Source organism: Syngnathus typhle, linkage group LG6 (genome assembly GCF_033458585.1).
Source record: "Syngnathus typhle isolate RoL2023-S1 ecotype Sweden linkage group LG6, RoL_Styp_1.0, whole genome shotgun sequence".
NCBI classification, from domain to species: Eukaryota; Metazoa; Chordata; class Actinopteri; order Syngnathiformes; family Syngnathidae; genus Syngnathus; species Syngnathus typhle.
Window position 1 is genome coordinate 11,902,404 of NC_083743.1, and position 15,887 is coordinate 11,918,290.

At 40.8% G+C, this 15,887-nt stretch overlaps 1 protein-coding gene across 2 annotated transcripts in view; it reads right to left on the minus strand.

Annotated features, from left to right (window-relative positions):
• LOC133155201 (mitochondrial intermediate peptidase-like) overlaps positions 1–15,773 on the minus strand; it is a 17,690-nt gene extending 1,917 nt beyond the window's left edge. For both annotated transcript variants that reach the window (XR_009714611.1, XM_061280321.1), the window contains exons 1-18: positions 15,365–15,773; positions 14,841–15,014; positions 14,486–14,574; positions 14,324–14,410; positions 13,799–13,862; positions 13,536–13,718; positions 11,993–12,149; positions 11,555–11,603; positions 11,326–11,386; positions 11,192–11,244; positions 10,565–10,718; positions 10,381–10,458; positions 9,749–9,956; positions 9,443–9,552; positions 9,262–9,336; positions 8,949–9,065; positions 5,661–5,782; positions 5,523–5,596 (exon numbers count right to left, since the gene is read on the minus strand). Coding sequence is in view for 1 of the 2 variants with exons in the window: in XM_061280321.1 (XP_061136305.1) it covers positions 5,523–5,596; positions 5,661–5,782; positions 8,949–9,065; positions 9,262–9,336; positions 9,443–9,552; positions 9,749–9,956; positions 10,381–10,458; positions 10,565–10,718; positions 11,192–11,244; positions 11,326–11,386; positions 11,555–11,603; positions 11,993–12,149; positions 13,536–13,718; positions 13,799–13,862; positions 14,324–14,410; positions 14,486–14,574; positions 14,841–15,014; positions 15,365–15,505 (1,996 nt within the window). In the remaining variant the exon portion in view is untranslated. The remainder of the gene's footprint in view (positions 1–5,522; positions 5,597–5,660; positions 5,783–8,948; positions 9,066–9,261; positions 9,337–9,442; positions 9,553–9,748; positions 9,957–10,380; positions 10,459–10,564; positions 10,719–11,191; positions 11,245–11,325; positions 11,387–11,554; positions 11,604–11,992; positions 12,150–13,535; positions 13,719–13,798; positions 13,863–14,323; positions 14,411–14,485; positions 14,575–14,840; positions 15,015–15,364) is intronic.
• Between the last annotated feature and the right edge of the window lie 114 nt (positions 15,774–15,887).

Here is a 15,887-nt window from a genome sequence, read left to right on the forward strand (position 1 = left end):
AAATATAACTTCTTTCATTAAGTTTGGACAATGTGTCATATACAAAAGGGTAGCCGCAAAATACTGATAATTTGGCACATTCAGATTTTTTTCCAGACCAAAATGTTTGTAGCAAACAAGTGAACTCAGACATGTGATCATTATGAGACCATTGACTGTTATACTACAAAGTAAACACGAGTACGGCGTGTGTTTTGTACATTTGTACGTGAGCTCATGCGTGGAAGATTCCCCTTTGCTGGCTTTGCACTTCAAAAAGGCGCTCGCTTTGAAGTCGCTTGGTTTGCCCCTGTGGACCTGACTATGTAAATAGATGCCTTAACCACACTCACTCCCTGACTGGGTTTCCTACATTGGTAACACACCCACATCTGCACGGACACGCATGACTGGCAATGCCAAAATGTTCACATGGTGAACACACACAACATCACCAAAGCTGAGAACTAGGTATGGCACTCGAGAGCAGGAGATGCTAGTCTCCTCTTATGAAGCCACCCGCCTCACCCTGCCCTCTGGCTATCAGATGAAACGCGATGTCGGGGTGTCTGACATGGGCCCAGCTCCCGAGAGGAACATCCACCCTTCCCCAAGGCAGCCCACATGAAAGCATTGATTCCATCAATAGTGACGTTGCGCCCTACCAATAGCTGCCAATGATTTGCTATGAAAATGAAGCTCCAACTGATCTAACACAAGGATTGTTATATCAACTGGTGTTTTCTATTCCCATTTAATAGTTCATAGAAAATCAATTTAGTTCACCTGTAAAGGTTTTAAGGGTTAGGGTTAGGATAAAATGTTCAATAACTCGCTCCTCAGAGAGAAACTTTTCTCAGCCCAAATCCCTGAGAGAGTTTGGAAGAGAATGTCAAGATAACCCCGGAGCCATAACAACACTCAACAGGATCTGATTGGATTGTTGAGGGCAAAACATGGAGGGGGTCGAAGAGAAGAGACAAAACAAGAGAACAATCATCTCAATGTAAGAGAAGAGTTGAGCAATGCGAAGCCTTTAAAGTAAAAACGGACCACACATAATCTGCCTCATTCCTACGCACACTCACATAAATGTTTTAAACTGTGTAACAGATATGCAAATATCAGAATTCCTCTCACTGCTGAGCAACGCTAAAAAGAACCAAGCTGGCTCCTGCTCATTGCAACCAGAGAATGTTTTCAACAATAAAGTTCATTTTCAGTTTTACAAGGACACGCAGTGGATGGCTTGTTTATTTACTTGAAAGGGTGGTGGGAGATGGGTATCGAGTCCAGTGACGACCTATGTGACCTCCTAACAGCTTTGAGCCTGTCATAATGAGCGCTTTGGGGATGAATAAATTGGAGAGCCACTTGGAAATTGTTTGAAATATCTTAGATACTGCCAAGAAACAATTTGGCCACTGCGTGGAAAATTTCTGAGGACCTTTAGGTTTCAGTAAACAAAATAATTGCGGGTAGTAATGCGAATGATGTTCCCATTCTGAAAGTGAGTCCACCAAGTAAAATACCGTATTTTCCGGACTATAAAGGCGCACCGGACTACAAGGCGCACCTTCAATGAATAGCCCATTTCAAAACGTTGTCCTTATACAAGGCGCACCATTAATGCATCATGTCAGATTTGTAATCCAAATCAAATCATTCTCCATTTTATCTTTTTTATTTCAACTTCAGACGCAACAAATTACTTTATAATCACAAAATAAGGATCCATAGTCTTTTTGATTCATAGTAGTAGTCTTCAGCGGGCCACTTATGATTGATTTCATGACACAATGCTTTGGGTCAGTTTAAATTTAGGAATTTAGTCCATATATAAGGCACACTGGACTATAAGGCGCACTGTCGGCTTTTGAGAAAATTTTAGGTCTTTAGGTGCGTCTTATAGTCCAGAAAATACGGTAATTAAAAGAAAACTTAAATAAAAAAATATGTGAATCAATATATTGTGGCAAGTGGAAGTGCTTGCAATTTGCATGCACTCTGAGAAGGAGGCAATCGAGAGTTATACATCTTATATACATGGCTTCTTATTCCACCCATTTACTGCTGTACAAATAAAATTTGATTCTAGCCAGTCTGAATGCTTCACTAAACCTGGCTAAGGATCCCAATCCTCCGGGCTTGGCCGTGTTCCTGTTCTTTCATAATTTTAATTGCAGGCATTTGGGGCTTCACAACTTCACAACCATATGCATTTAAAATGAGTGCAAACCTCGGAATTCAGTAACTTGAGCTAGAGCCGCAATGCTTCTGTAGTTTAATGTATTGCAGTATTAACAGAATTCATATCCAAAGCGGCTTTGTGGCTGCTTCAAGTATCTCTTTGAGATGCCTCCTCGTAACTATTTGAAACATGTCGAGATGCAAGACATTACATCTCTGTTTGACCTGCAGGCAAATGATGGGACTCTGTAATTACAACTTTGAAGTTTGATGTCATTTCTTCAAACCAGATTTAGGAGAGGCCCGGAAAGAGGAGCAAGACATTGGCTGATGGTACACACTGCCAGGAGGCTTTCTTAGTCGACTAAGCACTTTCAACACTCCCTGTCTGTCAGACAATTGATGGTAGCGTCTAAGAAAGGCAGTAAAGCTACTTCTTATTACGAGAACAATTTCAATGGAAAACATATAAAAGATAATGAAAACATGGAGAGTAAGAAGAGATTAAGCAAGATGTTGACAATTGTTGGTTGACGACAACATTGGAGACATTCAAGACGTGGTGACATTTTTCTTGAAATGATTTATCCAAGTCTCCTTTTTTACACCACAAAAAGACAAGGGTGTGTTTATATCTGCCTTTTACTCATGAGATCAAACGTTCTGAACTCATTGGTCAAGGCTATGGGAACAGTCCAAGGCCATAAAGGCGCTCTCTGTGGCCTGAGGAAAAAGGTCCGTTTAGCTGCTCGATCAGCTCTTTTCTTCCTCTTCACCCCCTCCCACTATGTCTCCATGCCTCTCTGCAGGTTTGAATTTCAATACTGTCTCTTGTAGAAAACAGACGGCAGCATGCAGGACAGGGAACTGTGTAGTCCTGGTTGATGGGCCGATCATTTTCCATGCTGCTATGCCCCCTCTGCCGCCTTACTGAAGGGAAAGTTCCACACTGCCATTTACAAGCGCCTTTGTTTGAAAGGATTATGTAGAGCTGGATTGTGTATCCTTGCTCTAGTCTCCAGTGACCTTCATATTTGTCTCGAAGGGGTATTTTGTCACTCTCACCTTACTGAACAAAAAAATACTTCAATACAAAAGACGACAAATGATGGTGACAATTCTGGTCCACAGAATGAAAGACCAAGGCAAATGAACGGATGCTGCCGATACAGTGCTCAGCATATGTGAGTACAACCCCATTGGAAAAGTTCAAGAACAATTTCCAAGATTTTGACAATTTTTTTTGGTATGTGTTTAAATAATAACATGTAAGTAATGGTTGATCCTGTGATGTATACATTACAAAATCTTCAGTTTGATCACATCAACTAATGTAAAAATGAATGCATCCCACAACAAAAACAATCATACCTGGTATTTTGGATGATGTCCATGACTTTTGCGGACAGCTAGGCATGGAATGATCAAGTCCTTTTGTGTGTGTGTGTGTGTGTGTGCGTGTGTACAAATTAACAAATCTTGTTTGAAATGAATGGACATCATTTGTGGAGTATTGTGTTGCATTGTATCCCAAATATTGATTCTGTAATAAAATTAAAGGTGTTATTACAAACTTGTTAGGGTGTCTATACTCATTCATGCTGAGCACTGTATGTCACTCCGGACATTGAACTATGTAAAAAAGAAAACTACAGGGTTTCATCAGACTTGGATAAGACTTCCCCTGCAGGACCCTGACCTGCCCTCTCCCAAACTAACTCGCTTGCAAGTTTAAGAGCAGCGCTAATCCCAACAGTTGGGATGTGGAGCTGGCTGTCATTTCCGAGGCAAGGAGCTGTTCTGGCTGTAGCTGGATGTGTGGCACAGTGTTGGAGGAGGGAGGCGAAGACCCTTGGGGAAAGCCACTCCCAAATGTCTGCTGATGTTTCGGTTCTTAACTCCCTACTCGCCTTCTCCTTTGGAGTGTCTTGTTCTGACATGTCACAGCCAGAGGACGTGGGGAAGGAGCCATTCACACACACACACACATGAAAAAACAATCGTAAGTGCTGTAATATGTGTGCCTGACCAGTGGTTGACGATGGCTCTTTATACAGAAACAACGCACACACACATAAAAAGGTCTGTCTATTCTTCCAGGTCAAATCCTAAAAAGTTTGTTGACTTTTGTTCACACATAGGTTATTACTATGAAGTTGAAGGACGGAACAAACTTTGGAAATTGGGAGTGGTTGTTGCTAGGTGCTACTCAACTTCATGAACGAGCCACAGTGACACGCCAAAATGCTGCAGGCGTGTAGAGTATGTGACGAAAACAAAGAAAAGGAGAAAAAAAATTCTACTGTTACTTTAACTTGAAAAACGTGGGAACTGGATTGACCAGCTGTGATAAGTCGGCAGTTGTCACAGACTGGTGATTCAACATCATTTAATTTAGTGGCATTGGTCATCATCAATTGCAAACTGCCAAATTTCCTGTAAAGTAGGATTGCACAGTGTGTTAAACTGCCAAAGACATTGTGCTGCATGCTAAAACATACCCGCACATTTGTAAATGTCTCAAACAAATGTCTAACTGTTGTGCGGCTTCAGCTATCTGTACACCAGAAGACTGATAAGATTTGGGGGAAAAAATCCTTTGAAAATTATAATCTCATGCCTTCTCAGATTTAAAGACAGGTTTAACAGTTTTTAGTCACAGCCTAGTCTCAGACTGAGCTTTTACAAAGACTGTGAATTTGGCAAGAACACTATTTCCAAGACTAGATTTGTTAGTCATTTTTCCCCACAATAAAATGTTTTCTTATCATACTCAGATGCGTTTGCCCCAGTGTTTCTTCTTCCATGCCGCTTTTGTGATTGGAAAAATAACCCGTTTTCTGGGTTTGTTCAACCCAATATATTGGTGGTTTGTTCTGTAACGTACGTCGCCATCAAGCTTGTCGTATTGTCAAGACTAGGAAAAAAATGGATATAAATTATAGGTGAGGGAGACCATAGTGCTCAATGAAACCTTCAAGGCAGCAGAAATCTTTTTGCACCCTTTTCTAGATTTTTGACTTAAGACATTCCTGTCTCGGAGGTCTACACACAAATCCTTTGACTTCATCCGTGGTTTAATCTCTGACATGTACTGGGACCAGGTGTGAGCATTTCCAAATCATGTCTTGCAACTAAATTTGCAACTTGTGAATTCTGATTAAGCTATAGGACCTTCTCAAGGATGATCGGTGGAAACATGATGCCCCTGGGCTTAATTTTGAGCTTCATGGCCAAGGCTGTGAAGGTGTCATCACATGTACTGCTTCAAAGACAGAAGACAGTGTCCATGTCCATTCAATTTCATTGGGAAGGTGGTCACCTAGATTTATCTAAGACTGTGTCTGTGTTACCTTCTACCATCAACATGGGCTCCTTGGCTCCTCCATGGGCTAACATCTCTCGACGGTAACGCTCACCCATTTCCCTGCAAGACACATGAGCGAGGTGATGATGCTTTGGCCACCAGTGAAGTGGTATTTTTGTCATACCTGTTTAAAGGATCCTGAAGGAAGCACTGCTTCCACACCATGGAGGCCACGGCTCTGGACATGAGGTAAGAATAGTATTTGGCTCCATAGCCAATGAGATGGCTAAATCTCAGCTGCCAAGCCTGTGAACAAACATAACACCTAAGCAAATGGACATTTTGATGGGATGCGAAGCAAATGTGTGAGAAGCACCAATGAAGAGTCATAAACCACTCCATCTTTGATCGAGTCAAAGTGGGGATGTCATTCTCATCTTTTGTCGTCGTTTCCTCTGTCATTATTGCTATCATTTATTGTTCAGTTTTACTCCAACGAACCGCTGACAAAACATCAAAGCACAAGCAGGGATCTCCCATTTCAAAGGACAAAACATGGAAATTCCAAAACGGTAAACGGATTCCTCTCATCTATTCACTGTTTAGTTGCCTTGGGGTCTGTCTCCATGACATTGAAGACGTTCTCTTATGGTTTCCAACTAACTACTCAAACTACAGGGGAATTCAGAAAATTGGGAAAGACGGCAGCTGCCATAGTTTAAAAAAAAAGCCAACAGACCTCCCACCAATCATAATTTAGAGACCTGTAGTTGTTTCGATCCAAGACTCTTGATTCACAAAATGCTAAACATCTATCACACTTGTACATAAATGAGGTAACTAATGTGAAGCATGTTTTTGTTTGTCAAGAGGACAAAGTTTGTCAAGAGGACAAAGTCATATTCATATTTTCTTTATCCTGTTGATGGTGACGGCAGTGGCTGGAGTGGCGACCACAGCTGTCAAGGCCGAAAGCTGGACTAAATTCTGAACTGAGAGAAGACTGTGAATTCCCTAAATTTAGAAATAAAAGAAATCATGGAGCTCTTTTTAATTCACCCTATCAATCATGTGTGTTAGCATGTTTCATTCCGACTGAGGTCATGCAATGATCATGTGGCTTTAACTGTGCATCTACAGCAAATACTTGTTGCTTTGGCCTTCAAGCAAGGGATCACATACTAGCGCAAACTCTTGCATGCTGATGTTTATATCCAAATATTATCCTCAGCTGAAGAGCAGACCATGTGGTCCGTGTTACTTACAGTTGAGCTTCCCTCTCTCACACAGCCAGGGATTGATAGTGGCACCCTGTAAATTATACACACGCTAGCCAGAATGTTTAGAATCTGTCTCCCAAAAACCCATTAGCCACTCCAATCTTTCCTTGGCTGAGGATACCATTCCTGCATGGATCTACTAAATTGGGCGGATTAAAGTTCCCAAAAGATATCAGCTTTCACTTTCTATGCTCTCATCCAGTCGTGAGTTTGTATTTGAGGCACTGCTGCTTCTTATGAAGGAGTGGAGTTCCCTGTCCAAAGAATGCTTGTATCTTGAATTTTTGCTTGCAAGTAAAAGCAAAATATCGTCCCAACATGGGTTCCATTTCGAAGGCACCCTCTATTTCAAGGAATTTATGCTGATAAGTAACAAAACTATGCAGATAGCAGCCCACCATTTTTGCCCATCTCCAAACCAACACCAATGGCATCCTTGAGAGTGAGGTGCAGCAATCACAGAGAGCAGCTCAAACTGGGAAAATAATTCTGCTGCAGTTGGCTGAGGTAAATGTCTGCTAGAGTTCTCAATGCAAGTTGAAAAGAGGGAAAAAAAACTATATGTGACAGTAGCATCTGAAAAATAAGTAAGGCACGAGCTGAAGCGTGGGTGAAGAAATACTGACCAGACACTGAAATGTGGGCATAGATACTACAACAGCACTGCGATCTCTTTTCATCCAGGCTTCCATCCATCCATCTCCTGAACCGCTTACACACATAATTATAGCTAAGGCTCAATGAAGGCCACTCCTTGCCTCCATTATGACTTTGTTTTGGATTCCCTTCTTCCTCCTGGCCTTTTCTTCTCACCCACAGCTGTAAATGTGTGTGGTGGGGAATGACAAGCTTTTTTTTCATTACAGGAATTGGACGAACAGTTTCGAATATTTCCTCAAGGGAGACGTCATTCAAAGATCTGCTTTGTGGTTTTACTAGATCTTGGAAAAAATCTTTAATCTTGAAAACTGTGCTGTGACTGAAAAAGAGGACACTAAAAGGCCACACAATGATTGCCCAGTGCAGTTTGTGGCACTACAACTGCAGCGCTGCAGCAAATATTTTGACAAAAGTATTGGGACACCTGATCAATGAACAATATACACAGCAGTACATTAAACATTTCTGGGGAAAAGGAGAAGCGAGTTACGCGTTTCTGGTCTACGCTTGCTTCAAGCTACTGGAACGCCCTTGCAGACTAAACACCCACCCAGTTCCTAAGCAGCTGTCCCAGCAATTTGAGTCCACATGCAGCTGTTCTGATTTTGGTGCATCAGATAAATTATAAAATGTTTCCACGTGCCCCCTGCAATGTGTTCAAGTGGTTATTGCTGTTTGGCGCATTGAAGGAGTTTTTTCATATGTAGTTATGAGATGTCCTACTTTGGGAGAAGGCAATGAACGCATCTGGAGTCTGCTGACAAATGTGTACGAGTACAGGTGTCTTAGAAAAAATGGCCACCAAAATAACCAACTTCATAAGCAATTAGATCACCATTGTACCAAAGGTAATATATACTAATATACATGCTTAAAATTAACTGTAGTAAGCTTAAAATAGCATGATACAATCCCTCTAGTTTTGTATAATCACTATACATATGAATCTAATAGTTCGTTACTGGTGCTTTTTAAAGATGAAAAACTGAAAATGTCATCCAAAGTTGTACTTTTAAAAGATGAAGCAATTTATTGTTCCTCCAGCCATCTCTGTGGTGTGCCTGCCGTTACGTTCAGCAATTCACCTAAGCTTTTATTCAAACACCTCTACCACTGAGCCGGAGGAGACGGGAAGTTGAAACATTCTGCGAGACAATCTCACTATGGCAACAACGTGCAAGTCGCTGATTGCGGATGAGCATGTACTGTGAAACAGCGAATGACTCATTAAATCAAATATAGGGTTTTGATTTCTGGGTAGACACTTTGGTAACTGGAACATTTTGAACTGGAATATGTAAATTACGGAAGCTTAATGTTATAGCGGCATAAAGAGTCAAGAATTTGTTGCTATCAATGTTATAACTATGCATAAAGTCTAACGACCAGAATTTAGTATGCCATTGTACCCTAAATGCAGAAATGTCAAAGGTGTGGAGTCCACTGGACCATTGGAAGTCTCTTTGATCGAAACTTTCCACAGAATTGTCCAGGACATCTAGGTAAGATAAAACATTAGGATTCAAACTTACTGTATTTGGTGTGTAAGGCAAGCCGTAGAACTTCTGCTGCATCTCCTTCAGTAGTTCAGTGGTGGAGAGATTTTGGGGTTTACTGTGGTATATCTGGTCCAGTGCAGCATAGAAAATCTGCCCAGGAAAAACAGATAACCACTGATTGTACATGTTTGACATTAAAACAAGAAACTAAATAAATCTGCAGTACAAAGTATAGAAGATATTTGTCTGTTAATAATCCCACAATGCAGTGTGCAACAGACACAAGATCTTAAAAAGATGTTCACTACCGGCGTGTAATGTAAGGTGACTTTTTGTTTGGTGGTACCTGCAACTGGGTGTCTGCAGCACCGCACACCTTCTTGGACTCACACAGGCGGGTCACCATACTCTCCGGCAGAGGCTGACGAGACATTAAAAAACAGTTCATCATCTACTGAAAGCCTACGGTAAATATTTCTTAAACCTTTGAGCTCTTGCTTTTCGTGCATACATTTGAAGAATAGTACCTGTCCAGTTTCATAATGACGTGCAAACTGGCTGACGACTCGATAGTCAGAGGCAAAGTACTCCATGAGGATGGAGGGCACTTCTGCAAAATCTGTTGCACATCTAGTTCCTGGAGAATTGAAAAGAGAATAGGGGGGAGAATGTCAACAATAAATGGCCCAAATCTTCATTCGCTACACTTTGGCACTTTGGCTTAAGTTCCTCTTTTAGATTCCATTTGATTATGAGGGATTTTCTAATGCTGCGGCTGCACATTGTGTAAAAGCCTTAAAGTTAAGATTTAATGTTCAACCTGCTGACCTCACCTGTAACATGCTGGTAACGAGTGCGCCCTAGCATTGAATGCATGGCGTGTCCCATCTCGTGGAAGAGGTTCTCCATCATGCCTGGGGATAGCAGGGTGGGGGCACTTCTGGCGGGGTGGGGCAGGCTCAGCATCAGAACCACAACAGGCAGCTGGTACTGACCTGTTTCCTGGCACCGGCGACCGCCCCGGATAGTGAAGTGACAGTCCTACATGGGGAGAAAGACGAAGGCCAGCCATAATCTCTTTTGTAAGTACCTTGAAGGTAGAAACGGGCTATACAAGTGAAAGCCCATTTACATTCATTGTTGTGTAATCTTTTTGTCGCAAGATGATAGGATTGTAGTGTTTTGGATTCTGTGGTGGGAGGGAGGGCTGCTATCTTGATTCCGCAAAAAGCAAAAATGAAGTCCTTTAACAAAAGTGAAGGTGCTTGTCCATTTGTCAGTTGGTGTCTCTGAAAGCTAATAGCAGATGTTTAGATTCTACAGGCAAGACTTTACCAACTGCATTCTGAGGTCCTAATTTTGTTGTATACCTGTTGTACAATGACAACCATTGTGTTCTACTGTGATGGAGGTAATGACAAAACGAGTAAGAAACAGAAGATTGAGCGTGTGCGTGTATGCTCACCTGATGAGGTTTGTCTTTCCGCTGAAAAAAGTCACAGTAGATATATCCAAGTAATCCCTCTGTTTCATGAACTACAGCCTGTAAATGTGCACAAACATATGGAAATGTCAAACTTGGAATTTATGTTAAAAAAAAAAAAAGAATAATCAGGCAACAGGTCATTACCACACAGACAACAGCATACCAATTTGCGCACGTCGTCGCTCCACACCTCTCCAGCGTTGGGGTGTTCAGACATGAGGGAGACACCGTAGAGCCGAGAGAAGAGAATGTTCAAACCGTCCATGCAGGCCCCCAGGGAAAAGTAAGGGCTGTACAGACTGGGTTCGATGTTGTACCTGAATCATAACCAAAAACACAAGAGAAACAAAAGACACATCTAAGATCTAAAAGTATGTATGACATGTTGTCTTGTTGAGGTTGGACTATGTCCATTAGAAACAAATTAGAAAAAAAATTCATGAATGAATGCACACCTCTCTTTCAGTGCCAACTGAAATTGAGCAAGCATTATTAATTTGGTAAACGTCAGAATCTTCAAAACAGTGCTACTTGTAGCGAACTAAAACAGAACGGCTGCATTCCAAGCTTATTTGCGTATATGCTGTAAATGCAAATAGAATTTTACAATAACAGTGGTACTCTTGCAGCAGTGCATTCCCAGCTAATTCTGGGCAAAATGAACAGACTTATGCTAGAGTTTCAATAGAATTGTAGGTTAGAATACACATGGGTTAGCCCAAATGTCTCACCTATAATTGTTTCCACTACTCGAGTAAATGGAGTGATTAAAATAAGAATGTTTTCTAACCTTTCGGCACGCAACACTCCACTGAGGAACGGGTGATCCCACGGCATGAGCTCCTGTGTCAACACAACATGTGAGTTCTCATAGATGACAAAGAACCTGCAATATAGCTGGAAAGGGAACAGAGTGTCACCCACCGAATGCCGAGGGTTGAGTTTTTTCTTCATGTCACTCATCATATCAAAGTCCTTTGCTGTTCTGTGACATTGGGAGGAGAAGAGCAAATAAAAGTCAGAAGTTGAAGATTTTTTCCATTTTTACATTCATTATTTATTATTCATTTCCCACGAATAGTGGGGGTCCACGGTACATGATAAATATGATCAATTATAGAAATGTTTCTATAATTTCTTTCTCTAAATGTACCTGTCTGACAGCTTATCTGTTAAGAGTTGAAGAAATCTCATCACTGTTTCTGAAATATACAAATATGAATGCAGCATGAAACAATAAATAACATAACCTTCATAAACAAAATCCATAATACTTTTGTAGCTCAATTGTGTGAAGACAGCCACAAAAAATGACACCTAACAGGGCTCCAGTCTTTTTTTTTTTTTTACTAGGATCAGAGTGGCCCCTAACCTAAAATATTAAGGAATTTGTTTGTAAACAATAAACAAATAGATAAAACCAAAATTTATGTCTTAAATGTTAAGGGCAAAATGCCACTATTAAGGTGCAGTCTGACGCCCTGCTTAATTCTGTTACTGGAATGTTAGTCCCATGCGCTCCTCATTAAAAACAGACAGAATCGTCCAAAAGGCATAAACAAGCAGTAATTATCTGTGGTTATAATTGAACCTGGGGTTGTTGCCATTGTTCCCTTCAAGGCTCTGTGGGCATAGGAGTCGTATCCCACCAGTTTGGCCAGCTTATATCTGCATTTTAGGAGTTCTTCCAGACATTCCATCAGGTCTGCGTTTGGATACAGATAAACCCTGTAGGCGATTTCTCGGACCTACCAGTGTGAAATAATAACAAGAGACATTATCCCTCAAGTCTGAACATACAAATTATTTTCCAATTATTAATACCACTAATTCAATACGCTAAAATGGGATTAAGCACTGTTAATATGAAAATGTTATTTGAGTTACTTTCATTATCCCCAGAACGCACACACAAAGCCAAATGAAAAAGGAATTACTTGAACAATGCATTAGAACTGCTTCAAACCAGGTGGTTATATTATGCATTGTAATTTGTTCAATGCCAGCATGACTCAACTTTCTACTGTACTTATCTGAATAGTTAAATTGGTATGCTTACCCTCATTTTCAAGTTGTCTATTTTGTTTTCATTGTCTTCTTTGTTATGACAACATTCAACAAAGGGCAACATTAAAAACTGCTGATCATAACTACTGCATTCTGTGCAGAGGATCTAGTTCAAGATTCAAGAGTTTTTTATTCGCCATGTTTGAGCGTGCCAAACAAGGAATTTGACTTTGGCAAATCACAGCCTCAGTTCAACATTTATTTGTGGGTATGTGAATTAAATGGAAAATAATAAAGACCATCAAACGAAAAACTCTAAACTCTATTTATCTATTGATCTTCTGCCCTCTGGGAAGAGGTACAGGAGCCTGCGCTCCCGCACCACCAGACTCACCAACAGCTTCTTACTCCAGGCTGTTAGGATCCTGAACTCTCTCCCCCCTTCTGCGTAACGTCCTGTACTTTTGTGCTATATTCTGACTGTCTGCTGTATGCACACTTGCTCCATTTTTGCTCCTCTTATTTATTATGTTATTTTTTTATTATTTATTTGTCACTCTTATTTATTCATTGTTTGCGCCTTCTTGTTTTTACTTTTTGTGTTGTTTACTTGTATGCATATTGTGTAGTATGTCTTGACACCGTGGGATAGTGGGAACGTAATTTCGATCTCTTTGTGTGTTTTGACATGTGAAGAAATTGACAATAAAGCAAACTTTGATCAAACTGCTGAGGGCAATCCCAATCAAATGGGACAGGCGGTCATAATGCTTTTACGTCAGCATATCTGTGGTTGCTTGGGGGCAGAACACATTAAGATTTAATTGCTTGTGATTTAAAGTTACCGTGCATAAAATATGAACAAAACTTTGGTCCTGCATGATTGAGCATGAATAGCTCGAGCCTCATGAGAAGAAGCGGTTCAGAAAGTGGATGGATGGGTTCTGAGCACATTAAGCTTAAACATATGTTATGGTTGCAAACAAAATATGTCCTTTGTGAAAAAGAAACATGAAATGGTAAAACATAGCCATACAAAGCACTTAAAGGCATCTCTTGAATTAATTATGAAGCAACCGCGCCATCTACTGAGCAATGAGAGTAATGTTCGAGATTTGATCACACACCAAGTCATCCGGAGAGTCGGCGTGTAATCCTCCAATTTCCACAAAACTTCCTGTGCTGGCAAAGAGCAAGTGGAGATGTTCGGGAATGGCTGACCTGGCGATTCTGTTGGGCATGTGAGAGCCAACCAGGAATTCATTGTTTAAATCCAATAGCTTCACGTGGAGAGCAACTGCGTCTTTCCTCTGCAATGACAACAAGACAAATGTCCGTCATTTCTGTCTGACTGAGGGGTTGATTTCTCCACACGCAACAAGCCTCTCACCAGTTTCTCATCGAGATGAATCCCGCTGATTTCAAAGTCAAACATAAATAACTCTGCCACTCTCCTGCAAAGAAGCAATATGAGATTATTTTTTAAGTATGTACTGTAGGTTACATTGGGACATGCACCGATGGTATATCCTTGGAAAAGAAAAGCATAATGAATCATAATGAACACATTCTTAGTACAATTAAACCTGTACAATTGAACTCTAAAACTTGTCTTTCCCAAAAGAACTAACAGAAATGTGTCACAAGGACACATTTTTGCAATCAATACGTTTATTAACTGTTGCGAATGTGTTAAATCAAATTTAAACTTTACGAATGTTACTCTTTAATGTGCTTGTTCTTTTTTTTTTTTTTTTTTTTTACAATTAAGTGTTGCACAAAGTCAACTAGACCAGAGTTAAACCTTTGATACTTGCTGATATAACATTCGGCATTACTTCTGGTGCACATTTTATATTTTGCCTATTCACAATTTAGGCAATTGCTTAAGAGGGACTCTATTGTGATCGGGCACCTTGTGTCTGAGTCCAGCTGAGCCACAAGATCCGGCCTGTCCAGCAAATTCTTCAAACTGTTGCATAGCTCCACATTGGTGTTCAACCTGTATAGTCAGCATGATTTCATTGTCAGATTACTGCTAGTACTGACGAAACGAGATTGTGTGTTAGTCCTTTACTTCTCCACGACTGTGCCGATCTCAATGCAAGTCTTCTCTGCGGCCTCGCGGTACACTGGATCAGGGTGTGCTACTTTGACAAAATCCGCCTGGAAATGGAGAGACAGATTGGCCTTACAAACAACTCAATCAGATGAGGTCAATGTAAGCTTCTTGGATTCTAAAGTTTGACATGAGGGAAAAAATGGAACCTCTCTTTGAATTTGTTTTCATATGAGAGTGGTCATACATTTTGGAAGGCAACAAAAGCTTTTGGGAAGAAGTCCGCCTCTGACGTTGCACGAAAATTCTGAGGATGAACTGCAATTATGTGAGACTTCACAACGCCTCATCTGGTACTTGGTGCTGAACTTACCAAGTCCGCCACTTTACAGAGACCATCAGAGAGCTGGTCAAAAGCTGTGACAGTGTCAAGCCCTGGAGCAGAAGTACACACTTTTTTTATTAGCAGCTGTGTGTTCTTTAGAGCCACCTTTGTGGCCACCTGAAATCCAGCCGGAGAACTCAGTTCTGGCAAGCCAAACAAACCCTACAATCAAACGTAAACACAATTAGATGTTTCAAGCATTTGAACATAATATCAAAACTGTGTCTAATATTGCAATCCTCTCTTGACACAAATAAAATTCACAAATTAGTTGTTTGTCTCCAATTATTCATCACATTTTAAAGGTCCTTACACGAGTATCACAAAACCCATGCATTGACATCATCCCTGACATAGTGATGCAAACAAACTTGAATGTGTCACCTGCCTAAAAGGCCTTTTTCATTTCAATATTGTGCAGAGTACTCAAACAGAGATTAATCGAATATAAATAACTGCTGTCTCACTAAGAAAACGTGAGATATCAGAACAAGTCCCAATCCTGTACTCACCACATTTTTCTCAAACGCTTCCAGTCTCTTGTGAGGTTTGGCATTGAAAGCTGCACCAACAGGTGACCATGTTGTGACACACTTGCGAAAAGACGTCCACAGACTTCTATTCTTCACACAGGAAAGCAAACTTTTACTCATTTTGAATTACTGCCCGTTACTGATGCTGCTTCTTGTGCCGACTGAGACCCTCAGAGGACATGCCCTAGGTTCGGTGCTAGCTTGAGCTGAAAAAGTTTGACAAAATCGTGGAGCGTAAATAATAAGCCAAATAACAACCAATACACGCTAAATTAATATTATTCACAGAAAAGGCAGCCTTTGTCACACATGATATTGGGGGTACACATCAACAAACAGATGACATGCGGGTACTCGGCTGCACAAACGGGTACCGCCTTCTTCCGACAGCGTTATGGTGGTTGACAAGAAACTCAAATGTATTACCGCCACCTACTGGCGTGGGGTATAACAAGTAGCCCTGCTTACAAGGCAAAAAAAACAACAACAATCTCTATACATT